General features: G+C 42.2%; 4 protein-coding genes and 5 non-coding genes across 9 annotated transcripts; 1 reads left to right on the forward strand and 8 right to left on the reverse strand.

The window, feature by feature from the left end:
- Positions 1–1490: 1490 nt before the first annotated feature.
- Positions 1491–5978, reverse strand: rpl13a (ribosomal protein L13a; the record flags this gene model as incomplete). Its single annotated transcript, XM_041240517.1, has 7 exons — positions 1491–1745; positions 2356–2415; positions 2617–2702; positions 3220–3321; positions 4002–4067; positions 4584–4656; positions 5709–5978. Coding segments are annotated over 7 exons (867 nt in total), but the record flags the coding sequence as incomplete, so codon positions are not given.
- On the reverse strand, positions 2497–2572 carry LOC121308250. The gene has a single exon (XR_005948494.1). It is a non-coding gene; the product is annotated as a small nucleolar RNA SNORD34 (small nucleolar RNA).
- LOC121308252 lies at positions 3111–3180 on the reverse strand. The gene has a single exon (XR_005948495.1). It is a non-coding gene; the product is annotated as a small nucleolar RNA SNORD50 (small nucleolar RNA).
- LOC121308249 lies at positions 3519–3599 on the reverse strand. Its single transcript, XR_005948493.1, has one exon. It is a non-coding gene; the product is annotated as a small nucleolar RNA Z195/SNORD33/SNORD32 family (small nucleolar RNA).
- On the reverse strand, positions 4145–4228 carry LOC121308248. The gene has a single exon (XR_005948492.1). It is a non-coding gene; the product is annotated as a small nucleolar RNA Z195/SNORD33/SNORD32 family (small nucleolar RNA).
- Positions 5916–5987, forward strand: trnaw-cca. Its single transcript has one exon. It is a non-coding gene; the product is annotated as a tRNA-Trp (tRNA).
- A 547-nt stretch (positions 5988–6534) lies between these two features.
- atp5if1b (ATP synthase inhibitory factor subunit 1b) lies at positions 6535–8978 on the reverse strand. The gene is made up of 3 exons (XM_041240518.1): positions 8841–8978; positions 7385–7497; positions 6535–6847 (listed from the first exon to the last, which is right to left on the reverse strand). The coding sequence occupies exons 1-3, from the start codon at positions 8913–8915 to the stop codon at positions 6706–6708; spliced, it is 330 nt and encodes a 109-aa protein (XP_041096452.1). The 5' UTR covers positions 8916–8978; the 3' UTR covers positions 6535–6705.
- Positions 8979–10266: 1288 nt separating this feature from the next.
- zmpste24 (zinc metallopeptidase, STE24 homolog) lies at positions 10267–17255 on the reverse strand. The gene is made up of 10 exons (XM_041240526.1): positions 16882–17255; positions 16186–16332; positions 15546–15632; positions 15146–15262; positions 14032–14184; positions 13476–13617; positions 12569–12789; positions 12111–12215; positions 11667–11810; positions 10267–11428 (listed from the first exon to the last, which is right to left on the reverse strand). Exons 1-10 carry the CDS (start codon positions 16987–16989, stop codon positions 11204–11206), a joined length of 1449 nt encoding a protein of 482 aa, XP_041096460.1. The 5' UTR covers positions 16990–17255; the 3' UTR covers positions 10267–11203.
- Positions 17256–18022: 767 nt separating this feature from the next.
- On the reverse strand, positions 18023–19092 carry LOC121308238. The gene is made up of 2 exons (XM_041240514.1): positions 18582–19092; positions 18023–18486 (listed from the first exon to the last, which is right to left on the reverse strand). The coding sequence occupies exons 1-2, from the start codon at positions 18870–18872 to the stop codon at positions 18124–18126; spliced, it is 654 nt and encodes a 217-aa protein (XP_041096448.1). The 5' UTR covers positions 18873–19092; the 3' UTR covers positions 18023–18123.
- Positions 19093–19232: the final 140 nt, after the last annotated feature.

Raw genomic sequence — 19232 nt, forward strand, 5'->3', positions numbered from 1 at the left:
CGCGATAGTATTGTTAACAAAGGCTCGTTTGTTTGTGACAATTGCATTTTAAATGTCAATTTGTAGGTATGTACCGTAAGATATCCAATGCAAACAGCTCGGCTGACCTTATACATTTTGACAGCTCTTGGGGAGGGAACAAGGAATCGCTTCAATGTAAATAACTCCACAACTTCACAATGTGTGCAGCACAGCAAAGCACCCGCCCCTTTGTATTCAATTACAGGCCTACATGCTAAAACAAAACAAAAACGTAAATATGCAGACAATGCATTATCCCACCACCATTACGCAACGCAGATGCTCGCATGCATCCCGTGTCATCTCGTTTTAATCTTTATGAGAATAAAGATTTATTTAAATCCATCCCAGGGCCTAAGAACCCCCCCACCCCCCGAGAAAAATACCACCAACCAGACAACACTTACCGCAGCTGTGTGTTACAAATTCCGCTGCCGACACAGCCACTTGTTGTCGGCTTTATTTCTGGTTTCAGGACGGAGTCGGGCGTGTTTTATTTCAAACTAAATGAATTTATGCTGTTTTTGTGCGAGTGTGTTTTCGGGAGAAGAAGCGATCAGCAGCTATCCACAAATTCCTCGCGGTCAACTCGACCCTGTCTACGCGTGCGCGCGTCTTCGGGCCACGGGGTCTCCCACACCACCTTACAGGGCGGCGCGACGGACAGGAGGAGAGCCAAACACAAACCGGGATGCAAAGTCGGGAATGCCTTCTCGGACCAATAGAAATAAGCAATTCCAACAGGCCACCAATGAGAAGCCGAGATTCGGAAGTAGCGCCCACTCACAAACAAAAAAAAAAAAAAAAAAAAAGACAAGCCGGCCATTTTCGAGAAACAAATACAGCAGCATTTCTGTGAACGACCAAGACATTTAAAATACAACGTTTTACCACGTGGGGCACCCCCCCAAAAAAGGAGCTACTTGAGACACAACATATAAAAATATGTGTTTATCCCAGTATATTGGTGATGCTGTACCTCCTCCCAGAACAGACTTATTTAGGCATGCACATTTCGGCTGAAACCTTTGTTTAACGAACCTGGGAGGGAAAGTGTGTAGAGAACTGTAGTCAGTTTAATGAAGATTTAGTTATTTGGAAATATTGTTTTTGCAAGGGCTCAGCAGAACGTACAAGCCCTCTAAATTTACAGGGGGGTGGTCCTTTATTGGGGCTCTGAACATAACATGCCTCTGAAAAATTCTTACCAAAACACTATCGTAGTCTCCTATATCTTGCAGGTTAACCTGGAATTGCACAGCTATATCACATTTGAACACTACACCCCACATTCACATTGTATGCATATTAATGGTATTTCGTTGCATCTTGATCAGAGGATTAGAAACCAGTGCACATTAGGAGCAGGGTAACCACACAGAACTGGACACAAACACCAGAACAAAACTACAACTTGCATTCACCGAGATTTGCAAACAGGAAAATGAAAACATCCCAAAAGCAGCCGCTACTTTTTATAAACATTTATTTTCTGTTTTTGTCTCAAAGCCAGCTTAAACAAGGACTCCGTATTGCTTCAGGACTTCGGTGTATTTTGCGATTTTGCTCTCCACGTTCTTTTCAGCCACCTTCGTCAGCTTCAGCGTTTTCTTCTTTTTCTCATAGTGGATCTTAGCTTTAGCTTTTCGCTTCTCCTCCAGGGTGGCAGTGATGGCCTGGTACTTCCAGCCAACCTCGTGGGCAAGGCGGCCGAGGAGGGCAAACTTGAGGAAAGGAGAACAGGGATTTAAACTAAAGCCTTCCTTCTAAAAAGAACAGTGCGCAATAAAAAGACCAGCGTCTGGTTCCACAAGCACAGATTACCTACCGTTACTTGGCTAAGGTAGTCTAAGATTAGTGCCAAGCGGAGACGATAAAGCTAATCCTAATTTTGTGCTTTCTTATATATTAAAGCAAAATAACTTGAATGAAGTTTTTCTTCCAATACAGAACTTGTATTAAAATCAGTCAACTGCAGCACAGCACCTGGATTTTTTTTTTTTTTTTTTTTTTTTTTTAAATCAAGTTACAAATGTCACTTTAAATTGTGCAACACTGGAATTACTGTTTCCAAAAGCCAATGGCATTTGGACACCAAGTTCTCTTTGCTGCCGTCTCAGATGCTAGTGCATGCAAGGTATTCTCATGGTGATGAATAATTATGTATCACAGCCAACCTGCACTAAGAAAATTACAAATCCTTTGAGAAGTGATCAGCAGCTATAAAATGATTTATTGAAGTTTACTGCGTAACTATTCTCTCCTGCACTGGTTTTTGGGTGCAGGTAGCAATTGCCATAGGACAACCAAATAAGGGTTAGGGCTGAAATGTACCTTGCGAGTGGGCTTCAGGCGCACAATCTTCAGAGCTGCAGGGACCACCATGCGCTTCCTCTGTAAAGAGGGGGGGGGGAAAAGAGCCCAGGGGTTAAGTAACAGAAGACAGCAGAAAAAAAAATTCAAACCAAAAAAGGGTCGTGTCTCAGATCAAGTAGAATGTTCTCATTTAGAAACATCAAACAATGTAGGTAGAATGACATCACTGACAGCACAAAAAAATGAAAACTTTAAGCATGATAATTCAACAGCAATTACCTTGTCATAAGGAGGGGGGATTCCATCAAAGACCTTCAGTCTTTCCAGGGCAGCCTGTCCTCTCTTTGTTTTGTGGGGAAGCATACCTGCACAAAAGTAAACTGGCTGTTAAAGGTGTGAATGCAGGCTTCCATCTACATGCAATGGAAATAGATACTATATCCCCTACCCTCCCAAATCAAGTAAGTAAAATTCTTCTGCCAAGGACTCCAAGGTAGAACAACCTTAATCTCCTGTAAATGGTAAATTTATGCAAAAGTATCGCTCACGCAACACTGTTTCACATGTAGTTCTTTATACTTCCAGCATGACTACTTCTAAATTGTTTCATACACAGAATCAGTTTCTGTAGTTCAACAATTTACGTTACTAAGCACTATACACTAGTAGCCACACTGGGCATGCACCTCTTGGATGTGTCAGGGAAGTGTGGAGAATACAATCGGACACATTGATAGTTACAAAGATTAACCAAGTAAAGCAATTAGCATCCAAACTCAGCAGTCAGATCCATAATATGCCTCATCAGAACAGGTCAGGTTTGGGATTGACTCATCATGGTTCAGAAGACAGGTGCCCTATCCCTGTGTTTGTGTGCCTCACCTCTCACTGTCCTCCAGAAGATCCTGCTGGGGGCTCTGAAGTGGTAAGGTCCACGGGAGGGGTTGGTGTTCATCCTCTTGCGCAGGAACGCAAGGTACTTCACTAAAAACAATTAACAGAAGCTATAAATCATGCAGAAACCCTCACAGGAAGAATGGTGAATCTACCACAGATGGGCCCCTTAGGCTTTAATGGCAAGTTTCCAACATATAGTTTTGTTGATTGATAAGCAAATGAAATGCAACCAACACTCAAAATACAGTAAAGCACCATTAAGACCACTTTGCTTTACTTTGTCTGTTGTCTCAGATGGTAGTGCATGTTAAGTATTCTCATGGTCGTGAAACTCAAACACTCAACTGTGGAACATCACTGACTTGCAGCACTGAGTTTTGAAATCTGAAGCCTGCATGAATACGACACTCAATATGAATTCTATGCAAATCCCTCTGCAGTCATATTGCTCAAGTTATATTGAACCTAGTTGCTCAACATGAATTCTATACAAATCCCTCTTCAGTCATATTGCTTAAGTTATATTGAACCTAGTTTCTCAACATACTGGAACTATCCATCAGCCCTCAATGATAGGAATAAACCTGGAAAGAAATGGTCCACTCCGATCAGAAAAAAGGCTGTAGCACATTACACCAAAAGAAACAAATTTCAGGCAGCTGTACTACTAAACACATCTCCCTCCACTGTATTTAGTAGCAAGCCAGTACCCGCTACAGCAAACCATAAACTTACGATACCCGTCGAACCAGCCACTGGACACTTACATTTGTTACGGTAGAAGTTACCGGAGATGTTGATGCCCTCGCATCTCACAATCACCACTTTGTGACCTGGAAGACATTTTGAATACTGTTACAGGCATTCAACAGGTAATCTTGAAATCGTTACACAGTGAAGATGACACAGCCTCGTCTCAGATGGTAGTGCATGTGAAGTTCTCTCATTGTCGTGAAACTCGAACACACGTTGGAAAAGCATCATCACAGACTCTGGCCAATTCCTTAGACAAAACATTTACTACTACTGCTTACTGTAGGACAGCAGCCTCAGGTAATTCAGGAATTATTCACATGTCTGTTGAGGGTTAGATTACAGGAAGCTCTGGCAGTGGCAGAAACAAGGCTCACGTTACCAGACAGAGCCATTACAGGTGTACTGCTTTCAGAGTTTGTTAAAGCCAACGATTTAGGAGTGCAGTGGTGCATTAAGCTTATATTAAGAGTAATATCCAGTGGAAATCTTTCTTCAATCCTTGCATGGTCCAGTAGATATAACGGCACAGTACAACAAATGTACCCCAGCTCATAGCAATCCCAATTATCAAGAGAGTACAAAAAGGAACTTACCTAGCAGAACTTGCTTGGCAACTATGGCAGCCAGTCTACCAAGGAGATGGCCTCTGCCATCGATGAGCAGAACCTGAAAATAATACAAGCAGCTATTTACATGCAATCAAAACACACACTCCAGCATCCTTCCACATGGGGCAGAAAGGAGATTACCATTGAAGAGCACTTGGATCCATTCCTGGTTTTACCAAGAGTTGAATAAGAAACGCCTGAGCTGGTTATCTAGTCTCTGGCTACTCATGGTCTTAATTCTCCTGACATTAACGCAATCCACGCTGTATGAAGGTTCGTTGTCAGACGTCGCGCCTACTGTACTGTCAAGTCTCAGATAGTAGAACCTGTGAAGCTTTCTCATGGTCATGAAATTACAATACGCAACTGTGGAACATCAGGGCGGAAATTATTATGTTTTACCATGTAGACTCGTGTAGGTATTGCTGTCTGATCAACTGCAGCCTCAGGTAACACGCGGTGCTTACGATGGCTGCACCAGGTGTCCACCTTATTTTGTACTCCTACGCTTTGGCCGCACGTATACAAATTAAAATTAACATTTCTTTTAACTCGACCAAATTCATTTAAAATGAATAGTTATACACACGTCATCCATCTTGGCCTTCCCACGATGCATTTCAGAATCAACAAAGTTATATACCGGCATTTAAAAAAAAAAAAACCTTTAACTTAAAACGATAATCATTCAAAGAGCATCCGCAGATCCATTTTAATTCAAACCAACAACAACAGATCATCCAGGCACGGTTTCTGATTTCAGCCAGGCCTCCATTATAATTGAGCCTCCTTCACGCACACTAAAACACCAACATGTCACTTGGAGCACACTGGGCAGGGTATTTGAAATCGCAGACTATTCGTTTAAGCACACTGCTGTAAGCGTGTCGACCCAGTGATCAGTGCTGGGCCTTGCGGCATGCCCAACTCAACCCTGCATGCCCGTCTCATTCCCACACCGAGAAAATAACGGCTTTATAAAAGCCTGACCACTCCCAGATCAAACAATGCAATCGCAAGGGCGCTCATGTACATGCTGGTCGATCACCAGCACCAGACACACTGCTTTCCGCGGACATTTGTTCAATTTTCAGCAGCACAGTAACGCACCTTATTGAACCGGTCCGCCATGATATGGGAAAAGAGAGAGAGAAACGGGTTGGCAGGGGCTAAAAAACAGGGGCGGGGGAGGGGCTTAAGCCAGGGCTGACGTAGCGGGGAGGGGCTAACCTGCCGTGCGGATAGCCCCGGGGTGACGTCACTGGAACTCGCGAGCGGCGATGCTGGTAAATGCAAACAGCAGGACTCTGCAGCAAGGACCTCGTGGCGCAACGGTAGCGCGTCTGACTCCAGATCAGAAGGCTGCGTGTTCAAATCACGTCGGGGTCAATCTGTTTTTATTACGCCAAATATGTCCTTTATTTTGATAAATAATAATGACGTTAGTGCAATGCTCACTGCGCACGTATTTCGATTAGAAACTTGACAACGTTGCAAAAATGCAGCGAAAGGGTGCGAGTTCTCTTGTTCGTCTTGCAGACTGTCTGTATGACGGACGTTTAGCTTGTTAAGGATTTTTTTTTAAGTGCAAGCAGAAAACAGGATTGTGAAAACGACGGATTATTTGAGCTGCTGTATTCTGAGACATACATTTTTTTTAAATATGCATGCTGTATTTGTATTTATGATATATTTACAGTGTATTTTCTCAAAGTACAGTATATATATTGAGATTTACTTGTTGATATATAATGGAGAGATGTATTATTACTACAGATAATTTTATGGCACTTTCACTTCGTTTGACTCTTTGCAGATTGGAAACTGGATAGGAAATCAGTCTGCTAGTTTCCTCAAACAAAAGCGTCCATGTAGGTATTACTACACAGACACACACAAACACGAAGTAAAAGAAGGAGACTTGAAGGAGATCAACTGAAAAGGAGAAGTGCATTTTATTTATGATGTTCAGCTACACAGCATGCACAAGGTTGTGCTCAGCAAAGGGCTGCAGGTTCATGGTACAATGCAGTGGAGCACTCTTGCTGGTTCATGGTACAATGCAGTGGGGGGACTCTGGCGTGCAGGCAGCAGCAGCACCAGCCTCTCAGTCGTCGTGTTTCAGAGCCTTGATCTTGCTCTTGCGGCGATCGATCTCTTTCTCCAGGCGATCAATCTCCTGCTTGTGGTGGCTGATTTCCTCCTCGTGGTGCTTCCTCAGGGCATCCAGCTGCTCACGCTCCTTCTTCCTAGAAACAAGAGACAGCAGACCAAGAGGCTGGCATGAAGACACTTCTGTTTTACACAAGGGGCTTACTTAGGAGTGTTGGAATTTGGTACCGGCACAGGCAAAAACGCAATCCTACAGGGAGACAACCGAGTACTAATAAATAAATGGATTCATAGACAACGTTGTCCACACACACATCAGAGGGCAATTCAATTAAACTAGAGTTACCATAACAAGCAATACAAGTGCTAAACGACCTCACAGCTTTATAGCTGCTCATGAGCAATTAAATCATGCAATATGCACATGTGAGCAATTTCTTTTATAACGGAACTACTGTGATGTCAACCATCAATGTCACTAATCTGCAGTATCAACAATCACGCAGCGTGCCCTCCAGCACCCAAGATGCCAGTATCTTTACACCAGCCGAGTTTGCAATTACTCAATTGAGCACTATCACCTTGCACTGTGGGACAACCTGGATTTAACACTTGACATCAATACAGTAACTCCTTATAGATCCTACCCCCATTTTAGCTGATAATAAACATACTTGAAGTACTGCTCCTCTTGTGCTGCCTGTCTCTTGCCGAATGCTCCTCCGGCTTCCCGGATCGATCCTCCTCCTCCGCCCCCCTTCCCAGCTCCCTTTCCCAGCTCTCCCAGCTGCAACACAGAAGACAGGGATGCATCACTGTAACAGGTAAGAGTGGCCAGGCAGCTCCAAGAAGCCAAGGTGTGTCTGCAGATCAGGGAATTAGAACTTGACGACCAACAGGTTCCGATGGGGAAGGCTGCACAGCTTTCAAACTGCAGCTTTCATTATTATTAGATTAATAGTGTTTGTTTTATAGCAGTGTCCTTGATGGGTAAGTGCTTATAGATTGTGTAGTACAATATATACAGAACCTAACTTGGCAGCCCTACCGACTCAGCTGTGCAACAAGTGTTGTCACCACATCACTACATGCATGAAGCGCTGTGGGGTTTTTTGTGTTTTTTATTATTATTATTATTATTATTATTATTTTAGAACCAGCTGCTGCTGCTTAAAATAAACTTTAAACGTAAACCCAATGCCTGGGCGAAGGCATTGAGTTTACTACCCTGCACATAAAGGTGCGGCATGACTGTACAGTAGATTATTAGGTCTATTGTATAATAGTAGACAGTTGAAGCCAGTACATTCCAGTACTAACCCACATGCTTGTACCAACCCGTTCAGTAAGCAGATCGAGGATTCAGATCTTCTCTTAAAAATGGGATTAGTTACATTTATCTGCTATAATATGGAAGCCCATATGCTCTTACTATACTGATCGCCTTCTCGATTTTATTACAGCAACCCAATAGTCACCGTTTTGGCCAATTAAGCTACATCTAGTGCAGCAGTCTAACAGCGCACACTAACGGGATCCAACACGTTTAATATTATATTAATACCCTCAGTAGAGATGCAACATAGTTGAATAAACTTTTCAGCGTTCAAAAAATGTCATTATAATACAGAGAAGCAGTAAATATGTATTGTGTGTGTATCTGAAGTTTTGTGGGGAGTTTGCACACGACGCAGGAGTGACTAAGGTAAAAATTGTGTATCGTTCTGTGCGTGTGGGTTGTTGTGGAGCAATTAATGAAGACGCCTCGATCCCAAACAGACTTCTGCAAAATTAACACGAAACTGTTTCCACTGGCTAAAACGAAAGGTTGTGTTAAAATATCCACTAGAATTAAGTCAACAGGTACGGTGCATCATCTTGAAAACATGTATACATTAAAACACATCACATATTTGGTTTGTCCTACACATGAAGCAGTACATGCATTATTAATCAACAACAGAATGTGAATTCATTAAAGAACAAACCGTGCTTGACACTACCATCGCCTGTATTGGAATCGTGCAATCCTAGGCCTGCGATTGCAAGTGGGCATCGCCTGTATCTTTAACCTGCCGGTCAATAACATGTTTACAGGCTATAACGTTTCTGTATCGGCAGATGCGTTACCTGACTGGAGTCAGAAGACATCCTCATTTGTGCAACCAAGACACTTCTTAGGTTAGATCTCAACAGCCTAGCCATCTTTTTCCTTCAGCAGCTTGAATAATAACAGAAGGCAATTTGTCCTTGTGTTTTATAAAGGGAACAGGGACCACCATTGACTAACACGGGGAAAAAAAAACTTTTTTTTATGTAAAACAAATACAAGACAATAACAAATCCGCAAGCTCCCGTTAGCACGTATTTAAATATATATATATATATATATATATATATATATATATATATATATATATATATATATATATATGTATCGAGCGTGTATCTGTGTGTTACAATGAACTTGACATTTGTAGTTGTCACTTTGGGTAACACTATAGTCGGCCCCTTACTGCAAAGTAAAGGAGGACATTTATCTTTTAAATGTGCTTGACTGTGTTTGATTGCTAGAGGGCGGTGTTGTGGCAGGAAAATATAATATTTTAAATAAATGAAATGTAATACGTAGTTATTGGCTTATATGAGAGATAAACATAATTCATTACAAAGTAACGTTGAATGAATATGGGTAATAGAATTAATAGGGTTGAACTGAAAATGAATTACTGCAGAACTGAGGGCAAGTGAATAAGATATTCAGGTTTATTCCTGTAGTATTCTGTCGGAATTCATTATGAATTTGCAGCCATTAGTTTAAATTCTACCCACCTGAAACTCGCATGTTTTGAAAATGTTCCTTGGTCATTACCTCTAAGACCAGCGCTGACTCCTCGCAGTATTTCCTGTATACACAGCCAAAACACAAAGACAAATGTTACCTGTCAAAAAAAAAAGAGAAAAAAAAAGAAAAATCTGCAGCTGTCAACCATGGTTTTAAAAAGTTGCTTTGCTAACATCATTGATCTAAAGCTCAAAATTGGTCTTGGAGACATGTTTTGACAAATCATGGTTTGAGACTCTTTTACCTTTGGAAAGGTGGCCCAGGATTAGTGCTAATCAGAGTGTGTAAAGCCTATCATTTGGATGTTGTTTTGGAAAAGTCCTGATCCTATTACCAGTGTTTGTTTTTCATTTGCAGAGGTGTATAGTCAAGCAAATGTATCCAGCTGTTTATGTGGGGTCTCACATGGTGTTTTTACAGGTGCGATGCATTTACCTCTTTATTAGCGTCACTAAATACAATAAAGGCAGAGGAAGGTGGACCAGAGCTTGCAAGCACCTGGACGACATGCCCCTACAATACCACGCCAGTGTTTTGAATAGAAAAACCAATAGCTGGTTGTTTTAGAAGAAAATGGCCATGTTAAAACTGCACTTGACATTAAACTGTTGTTTTGCAACCGTACAGTTTTGCTGAGACCAGGCCAGTGTTACCATCCACACGTGCAGAGCAATGGGTACAGCGTAGAGAAACGGCACACACACAGACCAGTCGTTAATTGTGAGCTTTTATTCACAATATTGCAAAAATACATCCATTGGTTTTCAAATCAAACATTGCAAACACATAACACAGTGAGCAGTAGTTTCCTTTGCATCGTGCTGTACGCAAGCATCAATGCATCTTCTTCACACTAAACTCGCACTACACACAACAAAAATGCAGGCACAAACAAAAAAAAAGGGTCACGTCAATTTTTTTTCTTATTATTTTTTTCTCCAAATTAAATAAATATTTACAATTTAAACTTGAAATCCAATTTTTTAAAAAACGTAACTGTTTAAAACAAAAAAAAAAGGGATCACAAGAAAAATCCAATGAACCTTTCAGGATGCATATCAAATTAAGAAAATCAGAAGGGAAAAAAAACACTCAGGTTTGGGGTTTCAGGGTTAATAGTTAATAAAAAGTCATGTAATTCTGGACCTCAAGCAAGCACAGGTCAGCCTTGCTACCAGACAGACTGAATCAAATCTTCAAAATGTCACGAAATATGTATATGCTGCTGCATATGTTTCAAGAAAGAATGGAGAGAGAGAGCATTTTCATGTACCTCATGTAGACACCATCTACACTTGGAAAACATCCCCTTCAGAGGTGTCTGTCCGGTTCACTATGCTTAGTCAAATTCAGACAGGAATTTATATATGTGTACTTTCTACATGTATTACACGTGCATCTATTTGCATGTGGCGATAATGGGGGATTTTTACTTAGGGGGTGGAAGGGTCTCGATCCTGGAAGTTTTGCTTGTTATAAAACTGTGGTTCCTTAACATATGCATTCCAGTGTAGATGAGATTCTCTGTAACGCGTGTTTAAAACAAAAACAAAGGAATGGAGAATGAAAACGCAGGTCAGGGGGTCTGGAGGAGACGACGGGCTCCTCTCCTGAGCCAGCGCAGCAGGAAGGCCCCAGTCCCAGGCCGTCAGTCCTGTTTGACTCCCTTGAGGGCTCGCAGCCGCTCAAGCAGGGGAGGGTGGGAGTAGTGCCACATGGAGAAGAGCCAGTCTGCCACGGGGAAGCCCAGGTTGTCCTTGTTGAGCTTGATCAGGGCGGAGTACAGCTCCGTGGCCTTCCCCATGTTGCGAGCGAAGGCGTCTGCCTGGAACTCGAACCTGCGACTCAGCACCGTCAGACAGAACGACAGCACCTGGAAACCGTTAGAGAAAGAAATTACAATGAAATACAGTCTAGAAGGGTGTTTACCTAACACATCAAATCAAAACAATGCTACATTTCAGAAGAGTCGCTGGGAGAAAACAAAGGTAGAAACGTTGTGCAGCCCACAATGATGCAGCCAGAAAAAGACAACCATGTCTTAATTCCGCCAAGTAAAAAATGTTTTCCCTGATAAAGTATTTTGCTATTGGTACAATGAGGTGCATTACCTCATTGTAAGGGGAGAAAATAAACTGGAAGATGATCATCAGGCCAATAAGGGTGGGCTGGCTGTCATAGAAACCAAACGCAGTGAAGAGCTCCTTTCGGCCAATCAGGACAGCAAACAGGAAGAAACAAAGGAAGGAATTCATCTGCAAAGACAAGAGAGACAGACAGATCTTGGTGATTCACTCGAGTTGGTTCTTGCAAAGTAATTACAGGACTGGTGTGATCCCATGATCTTTGTTAAAACAGCACAGATTACCAATAAAAATCAGCAACTTGCTGAATAATTCTAACTTGGTTCCCTATATCTACAGGCGACACTGTATCTTTCCAAAAAAACAGACTGTAATGCAGATCTGTACTGCTCTGTGAAACAGCCTTGCACCCATGTTTCAGCAGAAAGCCTCTACCTCTGGTCACTAAGCTGACCCCTGGTGTTCAGTTACCTGGCTGATCACGATATTCTTCACGGTGTGGCCCAGTTTCCAGTGGCCCAGTTCATGCCCCAAGACAGCCAGGATCTCTGGGTTGTTGCAGCCCTGCTTTTTATTCTGTGAACAAAGGAGATGTGTTGCTTTGTTGTAACCTATTAAAGCACCACCTACCTAGATGAAACTTCTCCTTCATAGACGATACCTATCTTCAAAGGCCAATAGCAACATCGGATAAAAAACACTTGACTGACGTATAATCTAATGTAACAAGATTCATGGGTGAAAGTCAAGACTCTTGTAATGTGTAATTTACATATGTTGTGTCTGCTTATAGTAATAATAAGACTTGAGGTCCATGTATGCAGGTGGTCTTTGATGAGCAGGGTTGACAGCATGTTCTACTTCCCCTTCAGTTTAGACGTTCAGAACAGCAGGTGCCTTGTTCTTTGTCTAACAGTGAACACACTCACCTTCGGTTTGGCTTTGTTCTCAGTGCTATCGCTTTCCCCGCTGTGCTCGGGGATGGGCTGGTGCTCTAGCCCTGGATCCCCTAGCCCTGGCTCCCCTGCTCCCGGCTCCCCTGCCTTGTTCAGAGGAGAGTAGTCCTCCAGGAGCGTGTCGAACAAGACGATCCGTTTGTTCTTGAAGAACCCATAGAAATAGGCATTGCTGTGGGAGGAGCGCTTGGAGCCTGATGGAGACAGACGGAGGAACATAAATCAAATATAGACACTGCGGTTCCAAACAAAAATTCTATACAGCCCGATAGCTTTTTATATAACACTGTTTTTGTCAATGCCTCTTAAGCGCCTTTCACACTGGCTACCCTGGTCACAAGCCTGTGTGGTGTGAAACCACGTACCTGGCTTGTACCCGGGCCGACCCAGATCAGCAGCAAACCAGCTCAGGATGTGGGTCAACATGTTTTGACCCGGGTCGAGCGAGACAAAATGCATGGTGGGCGTTTGTAAGCGGACGAAGTAGTTTTTTAGTTTTTCATTGTGTAGTTGCTTCTGTCGTCCAGGCTGACTCTGCTTCTTCAAAAAGCCGTGTGAAATCGCGTAGCTGACACCGGGTCGCGACCTGGATAGGGTCTGCATGCTAGTGTGAAAGGGGCTCCAGTCATTTTACTTTTAACTCTCTCCTTTCTTTTCTCTCTCTCTATTGGTGATCAGTGATAAGTTAGAGTTTCAGTGCATTTTGCATTTGCAGGTTGTAATAGTAATGTCAGATTCTGAAATATGGTATTTTAAGTGGACTCTCTCTGCCCTTGATATCCATGGGAATTTCAAATCCCATTATCTTGCAATATGGTACAGTTTGGATAAACAAATGTTTCATAACCAAAGTAATTGTTAGCAATTACAGGCACCTTACCTTCCACCACATAGACTTTGGTGAGGGGGAAACTGATTGACTTCGCCATAGACTCGATGTTTCCCTTGAGCTCCCCGTCAGGCAGGGGGGTGAACTTGTCAAACAGAGGAGCGATGTAGTCTGCATAGATCGTTACTAGCACCTGCCGAGAGAGAGAATCAAAATACTGAACATCACAAACGATTTCACAATCTTCTTAGAAAACGTAACACTTCTTGACCACCTTATTCACATTCCAGCATGATGAAAACAATGGAACAAGGGGTTAAACCTTGTTATATAAATTGGGGATTACAATCTGATACTAGTAAGAGCTATATTTCCCCATCCCTTATATTAATCCTAACAGATCTGACATAATTCCAACCACATCCTGGAGACGCTGCATTCTTGCTCCAGATCAGACAGGAGCCTGTTTGAACATCTGCTTCATTTAGGTACGTGACACGCACAGGTACGTCATCCCCCTCCAGCCCCTTTCCTCGTCTCCCTTTTAAAACACAGACCTGCTCTCTCATTACGTTTCAAGAAATTCTGAAACAAGCATCCCCCTCACCAGAGAGACGCCCAGGGTGAAGAGCCAGGCGTAGATAAAGAAGTAGTCGCCTCCGATCTTGATGATGTACAGCAACAGCGAGGTGACCGGCAGCAGGATGCACTGCGTCACCACAAACTTCTTCACAGCATCCTTCAGGAAGAAGCCCAGAGTCTGCAACAACAGAGGGGATGAGATCTGGCTCTAGATTCCTACCAGCGAATCCAGCAAAACAGGAAAGTGCACGGCACAACAGGGTGACAAGTTCCTTGGCACTGCAGTTCAGCCATTTCATGCTTTACCATGAGCTTGACTTGATTAAGCTCAAGCCTACAATCCCAAGGGGAGACTTACATGTCACCCTGCAGAGCAACTTATTTTCTACAAGTTGTTTTGGGCTCAAGAGAACTTTCAAATTCCTGTGCTGAACCTCAGCTAAGGCAACCCTAAACATGCAACTTTCAACTGGCTATTCCCCAGTCATAATGAAACATGTTCAGATAGCTTGCTCTTTCCTGAAAACTATCCAGAATGCTCTTGGGGTGACCTGCTGTTGTTCTACCAGACTCTTCCATCAGCACGTGAACTGCACCAACGCTGGTGGTCATGCAGTTTAACAGGCAAGGTCATGGGACAGGCAGGTGCCACTATTGTTTGCTTGTAACCCAGTTTCTGCATGCAGTCACACACATTAACTGTATAATATGTACTGCGTCGCGACAAAAGAAGATGCAGGCCCTGCTGCGGGGCAAATACAGAAAAAAGCACACAAACATGAAAAAGGACCAGGAAGAGAGAAAGAAGAGTGATAGCTGTAGCTGAGAGTGCAAACCACAGCTTAGATTGCATGGATAAGTTCATGATACTGTACTTAAGGTTTTTGGCTAGGTGTCCATTTTGTGTACAGTGTTTGCAGTCCTGTACTGTTTGACTGCTCCCACCATGCCAAGAACCCACTGAAAATGACATGTAAATATTCTCAATGGGTAGAAACATTGTTTTTTTTTCTAATGTTTTTAAATAAAGTTTCATTTTATTTTTAAAAACATGAACACCACCTCGCTTATATGGGCTGGAAGTTCATTTTCAGCACAAACCAGTCCCTCTATCGGTGGCGGTGATCCCTGCTGGTTACCTGCTGGTTAAAGCCGTGCTTCTCCTCAATGACGAAGGTGTTGTACATGCTCCAGGGCATGCCCGTCACTGCACTGAACAGAGTGGCCAGCAGCAGGAATGCCAGGGACTGAGTGATCTGGAAACACACAAAACAAACAAGGCAGGTGAGGTTTCTATCAGCCACAATTTTACTATAAAAAAGTATTCTGTGTCAGTTTGCAACATTCTTCCATAGTTTGGTTTGGAATCACCTATCAGCAGAACTCCTGGGGAACTCTTGTAGAAGATTCGCTTCTTGAAATCTTCCCCCTATCTGAAGTTTTAATACCGGTTTGACACTAGTTTCATTCAAGCTCAAGTGGACCAAATAGGACTGAACCTTTGAGTCAATGGCTTATGACAAAGTCCTGAAAGCTTACCTCATACTCTGGACCCAACCCAGCTCTTCCAATGAGGACTCCAGACAGCTTCCATAGAAAAGGAATCCCGCCTAGCAGGAGAATCAACTGCAAAAACACAGGGAGTTCAAGAGGAAAACATTCTCCAAACACAGCTCTACAACCTTGGTACCATTGACCCATGACTAGGGGTGTTTAATGCAGATTTTTTATTTTAAACTATCAGAATGTACAACTTTAAACATTTTAAATGTTTCAACACATTTTGAATGTTTGGAACCAAAAAAGCCCTCTAATATCTGATGTGTCTATTTCTTAATACAAATATATGGAAAAGACTGACAAATAGGAATTGAATGTGGATACATACATGTATTGTAATGTTATATTCTTCATACACTGCTAAATTATAAGCACTTGGCTAACGTTTTAACTGAAACCAATTAGCATTGGCCATACACAACTCTAACATTGAAATAATCACGTGTTATATATAAAAACGTGTTAATGAGAGCATAAACACACAGGAGGTAGCAAAACATCTACTCGAAGAAAAGCTATTACACTCACAGCCCTGAGTTCTGTACTCCTTGTATTTGGACAGGAACCTGTGGGTTAGACTCCAGTGAAATGGCTACATCATGTGGATGCGAATACTCACCGTCCCCTCGGTCTCAGAGTACAACCCTGACCAGAAGCTGAAGGTGCTTTTGTCCAGCTGGTACAGCCGAGATTTCTCAAAGGTCTCCGTGTCCATGATCTTTCCCAGCTCCGTCGGCACATGGGTCGTGGACCTGTACACCTTCCGCTAGAGAGGCAGGAATTAAAGAAAATGTTTGGTTAGGTTTCACAGAAAGCTTCGGCACACAGATTTCTTGCACTCTAAACCATACCCCTGCTGCTATCTGTCACCAGCATGCTCCGCTTAGGATCCAGAAAACGAAACGATAAAACAAAGGAAAGCATGGGGGTCCTATTGTACTTCACCGAACAAAGAACAACATGCTTAGTGCGGGTAGAATAAACACAAGCATGCACTTAAAATTCACTCAGAATACTCAAAATGCAAAATGAAGAAATATGTTTTTGTACTACAAATAGATTAAATATTAAAATATACAAATAGCTTTTGAAAAGCTGTCGTTGCAAAACCACAATATGTAACCCATTTTTACTTACAAATAAATTACAGAAAGATGATGATGATATACGTACACAGCATTATTAGACGTGTTCGTCTGAACATCTTTCGAGTTACCATCTTTTTTTCTGTAGCGGCACAGCAAGGTTTCATGACAGTAATATGTTCCAGACGCTCAATAAAAAAAATGTGTTTTCCGATTTGTCTCTGTCTTACCTGTCTGTAAGCAAGATATGCCTCCCATAGGTAGACGGTCCACGAAAACAGTAAAACCGAATAGAAGATCTTATATGAAACGGAAAGATCAGCTAAAAACTGCAGCATTTTCACAAAGGCTGTCTGCTCCCCGGTTTCAGAAAAAGAAAACACACGGTCAAAGTCCGGGTGATAACTTAATGAAGATAGCCGCCCTGCGTCCCTAATATATTCCCTACAATGCTCAGATGCAAAAGAATTTTTTTAATAAGTGCTCAGATACAAAGGATTTTTTTTAAAAATATTATTTTATGAAATGACACCTCATCCTAATTGCAACCTCCTTTCCCTTCCATGCCCAACTGCCTGCGCTACACTCTACCAATCCGTGCAAAACGCGGGCGTCAAGACTACTGATACCTTAGTTCCGAGAAGATAGGTTCCGTGGCTTATTATTATTATTATTATTATTATTATTATTATTATTATTATTATTATTATTATTATTTTGAGTAAATTTGTTCTTTAGGGTCAATTTAAAATTTAGATTCCATTTAATATAACAGGAAACCATAATTACATAATGGCAGTGATTTTTAAAGATGAGGTGGATCGTTATGGTTTTCAAATATTTCACTATAAAAGTTGTGAAGTAACTTGATCGTTTAATGGCCAGAGGTGATCAGCTACTGTATATGATAGAATATTTGCTACCCTGAATATGTGTTTCCAATATACACTCAAAAGCTAACATTTTCGTATGCCACGCATTAAATGTTGCCAGGCAATTCATTCAGATAACGTATTTGTGTTACATGATGAGAATCCATTATTTCTGAATATCTGGTATCAATCACCCAGGTCTCAGGTCAAGGTAAAGTTTACCCAAAAAGTTGATACAACACTGCAAATATCTCCTTATCTCAAATAGTTCTTCAGATTAACTCAAAACTGTGCATTCCTATTTGCTATGCATTCCACACATTGTGAATACTGTACAGCTGTTGAATAGATGACAGTCCCAACGCCAATAGTTCTACGTCTATTAAAAAAATGCCTATAAACTTTGTTACGTAGCACGTGTGCATTTATTAAATATTTTAATGCAGAATAATACAAAAAACAAATCACTTTAATACTTCATAAACAACAATCCTAGCACTACACATCAATATCAAGCACAATGCGTTTACAGCGACGAATCCTTTATTGCAGTTTCGGCATTCCCAGTTCCTGCTTGCTTCATTTTCAATGCCATTATCATCACGCTGAGAAACTCTGTCTGCTTTCCATCTCGTCCTCATCTCCGGAGCTGAAGCCCGGACTGGAGCAGCCTGCTTCAACCATACAATCGGGACATTGGCCAAGCGAGGCCAGGCTGCCGGCGCGCCGGGAATGGAGAGGCTGGCACTTCTTCTGCGTGTAGTTCATAACCAGTTCCTCCATGGCTTGCACCCTTTGCTCCAAGTGCTGGATCTTCCTCATGAGCTTGTTCTGGAGCGCCAGTTCCCGTCGCAGCTTCCTTCTCTCGACCACCGTTAACCGCTTCACTGCGCCTGGAAGCTGCCAGCAACTCAGACGGGGTCGACACACATTGAAGCCTTCCAGCAGCGACGCACGCAGCCCCTGCAAATATTACAGAAGCACTGGGAATAAGAGAAAGGTATCCGTGCGTGGTATTTGAGGCAGGCAACTATTAAGAAAAAAATAATGCAACTCACGTTTAGTTCACGTTGCACTGGATCCCTGTAAATGAATATCAAGCAAATTAAAACTGCTAGTAACGCGATAAAACCATACAGAATTCCATCCACGCCAAGCCAATTGAAGTCTAATAATTCCAGATGGGGTTTGGCATTACTGCTCATCTCGGGGCTAACCCCCGTGTTTTTGAGGATGACAGTGCGGACCCTAGCCCAGACTGCTCCGCTTTTAACCGGCACCGGTTCTGATTCGGAATTCGAAGCCGGTTGTGGAATTTCCGACGCGAATATTGAAAAAAACCCAACCATTTATGTAGGCTATACTACGATCATCATCATGTAACTAATCACTTTGGTAAACTTTTTTATTTTATTTTTGGTTTTTTTATATACCTCCAGGTGCAGTGACCGTGTGGCTTGTGTCATGGCAACGTTTATGATGTAAAACATGTATCAGCTTAACATTTTATACCAACCATAAGGATAAACATACCAGACAACCGAGTCACCCGGTACAGTCCCTGTGCTCTTTGCCGGTGTATGTTACAGTACATTATAATCTGTTTCTTGTGATTAACCAATGAGTCAACCTACATTATGATGTCACACCACAACATAAACAATGATGTCACCGTTATTTTCATAGCATCATCGTTTCTGATTTGCTTT

The sequence above is a fragment of the Polyodon spathula genome, unplaced genomic scaffold (assembly GCF_017654505.1).
Source record: "Polyodon spathula isolate WHYD16114869_AA unplaced genomic scaffold, ASM1765450v1 scaffolds_613, whole genome shotgun sequence".
NCBI lineage: Eukaryota > Metazoa > Chordata > Actinopteri > Acipenseriformes > Polyodontidae > Polyodon > Polyodon spathula.

Coding starts and splice junctions, on each gene's coding strand:
- atp5if1b (XM_041240518.1), bottom strand. CDS start 8,915: ATGGCTAGGCTGTTGAGATCTAACCTAAGAAGTGTCTTGGTTGCACAA. Junction 7,498..8,840: donor TGTCTTCTGACTCCAGTCAG/GTAACGCATCTG, acceptor TCTGTGTTGCAG/CTGGGAGAGCTGGGAAAGGG. Junction 6,848..7,384: donor CAAGAGGAGCAGTACTTCAA/GTATGTTTATTA, acceptor TCTTGTTTCTAG/GAAGAAGGAGCGTGAGCAGC.
- zmpste24 (XM_041240526.1), bottom strand. CDS start 16,989: ATGCTGCAGTTTTTAGCTGATCTTTCCGTTTCATATAAGATCTTCTAT. Junction 14,185..15,145: donor AGCACGGCTTTAACCAGCAG/GTAACCAGCAGG, acceptor CTGTTGTTGCAG/ACTCTGGGCTTCTTCCTGAA. Junction 13,618..14,031: donor TCACCCTGGGCGTCTCTCTG/GTGAGGGGGATG, acceptor CTCTCTCGGCAG/GTGCTAGTAACGATCTATGC.
- LOC121308238 (XM_041240514.1), bottom strand. CDS start 18,872: ATGGTTGGGTTTTTTTCAATATTCGCGTCGGAAATTCCACAACCGGCT. Junction 18,487..18,581: donor CAGTGCAACGTGAACTAAAC/GTGAGTTGCATT, acceptor TAATATTTGCAG/GGGCTGCGTGCGTCGCTGCT.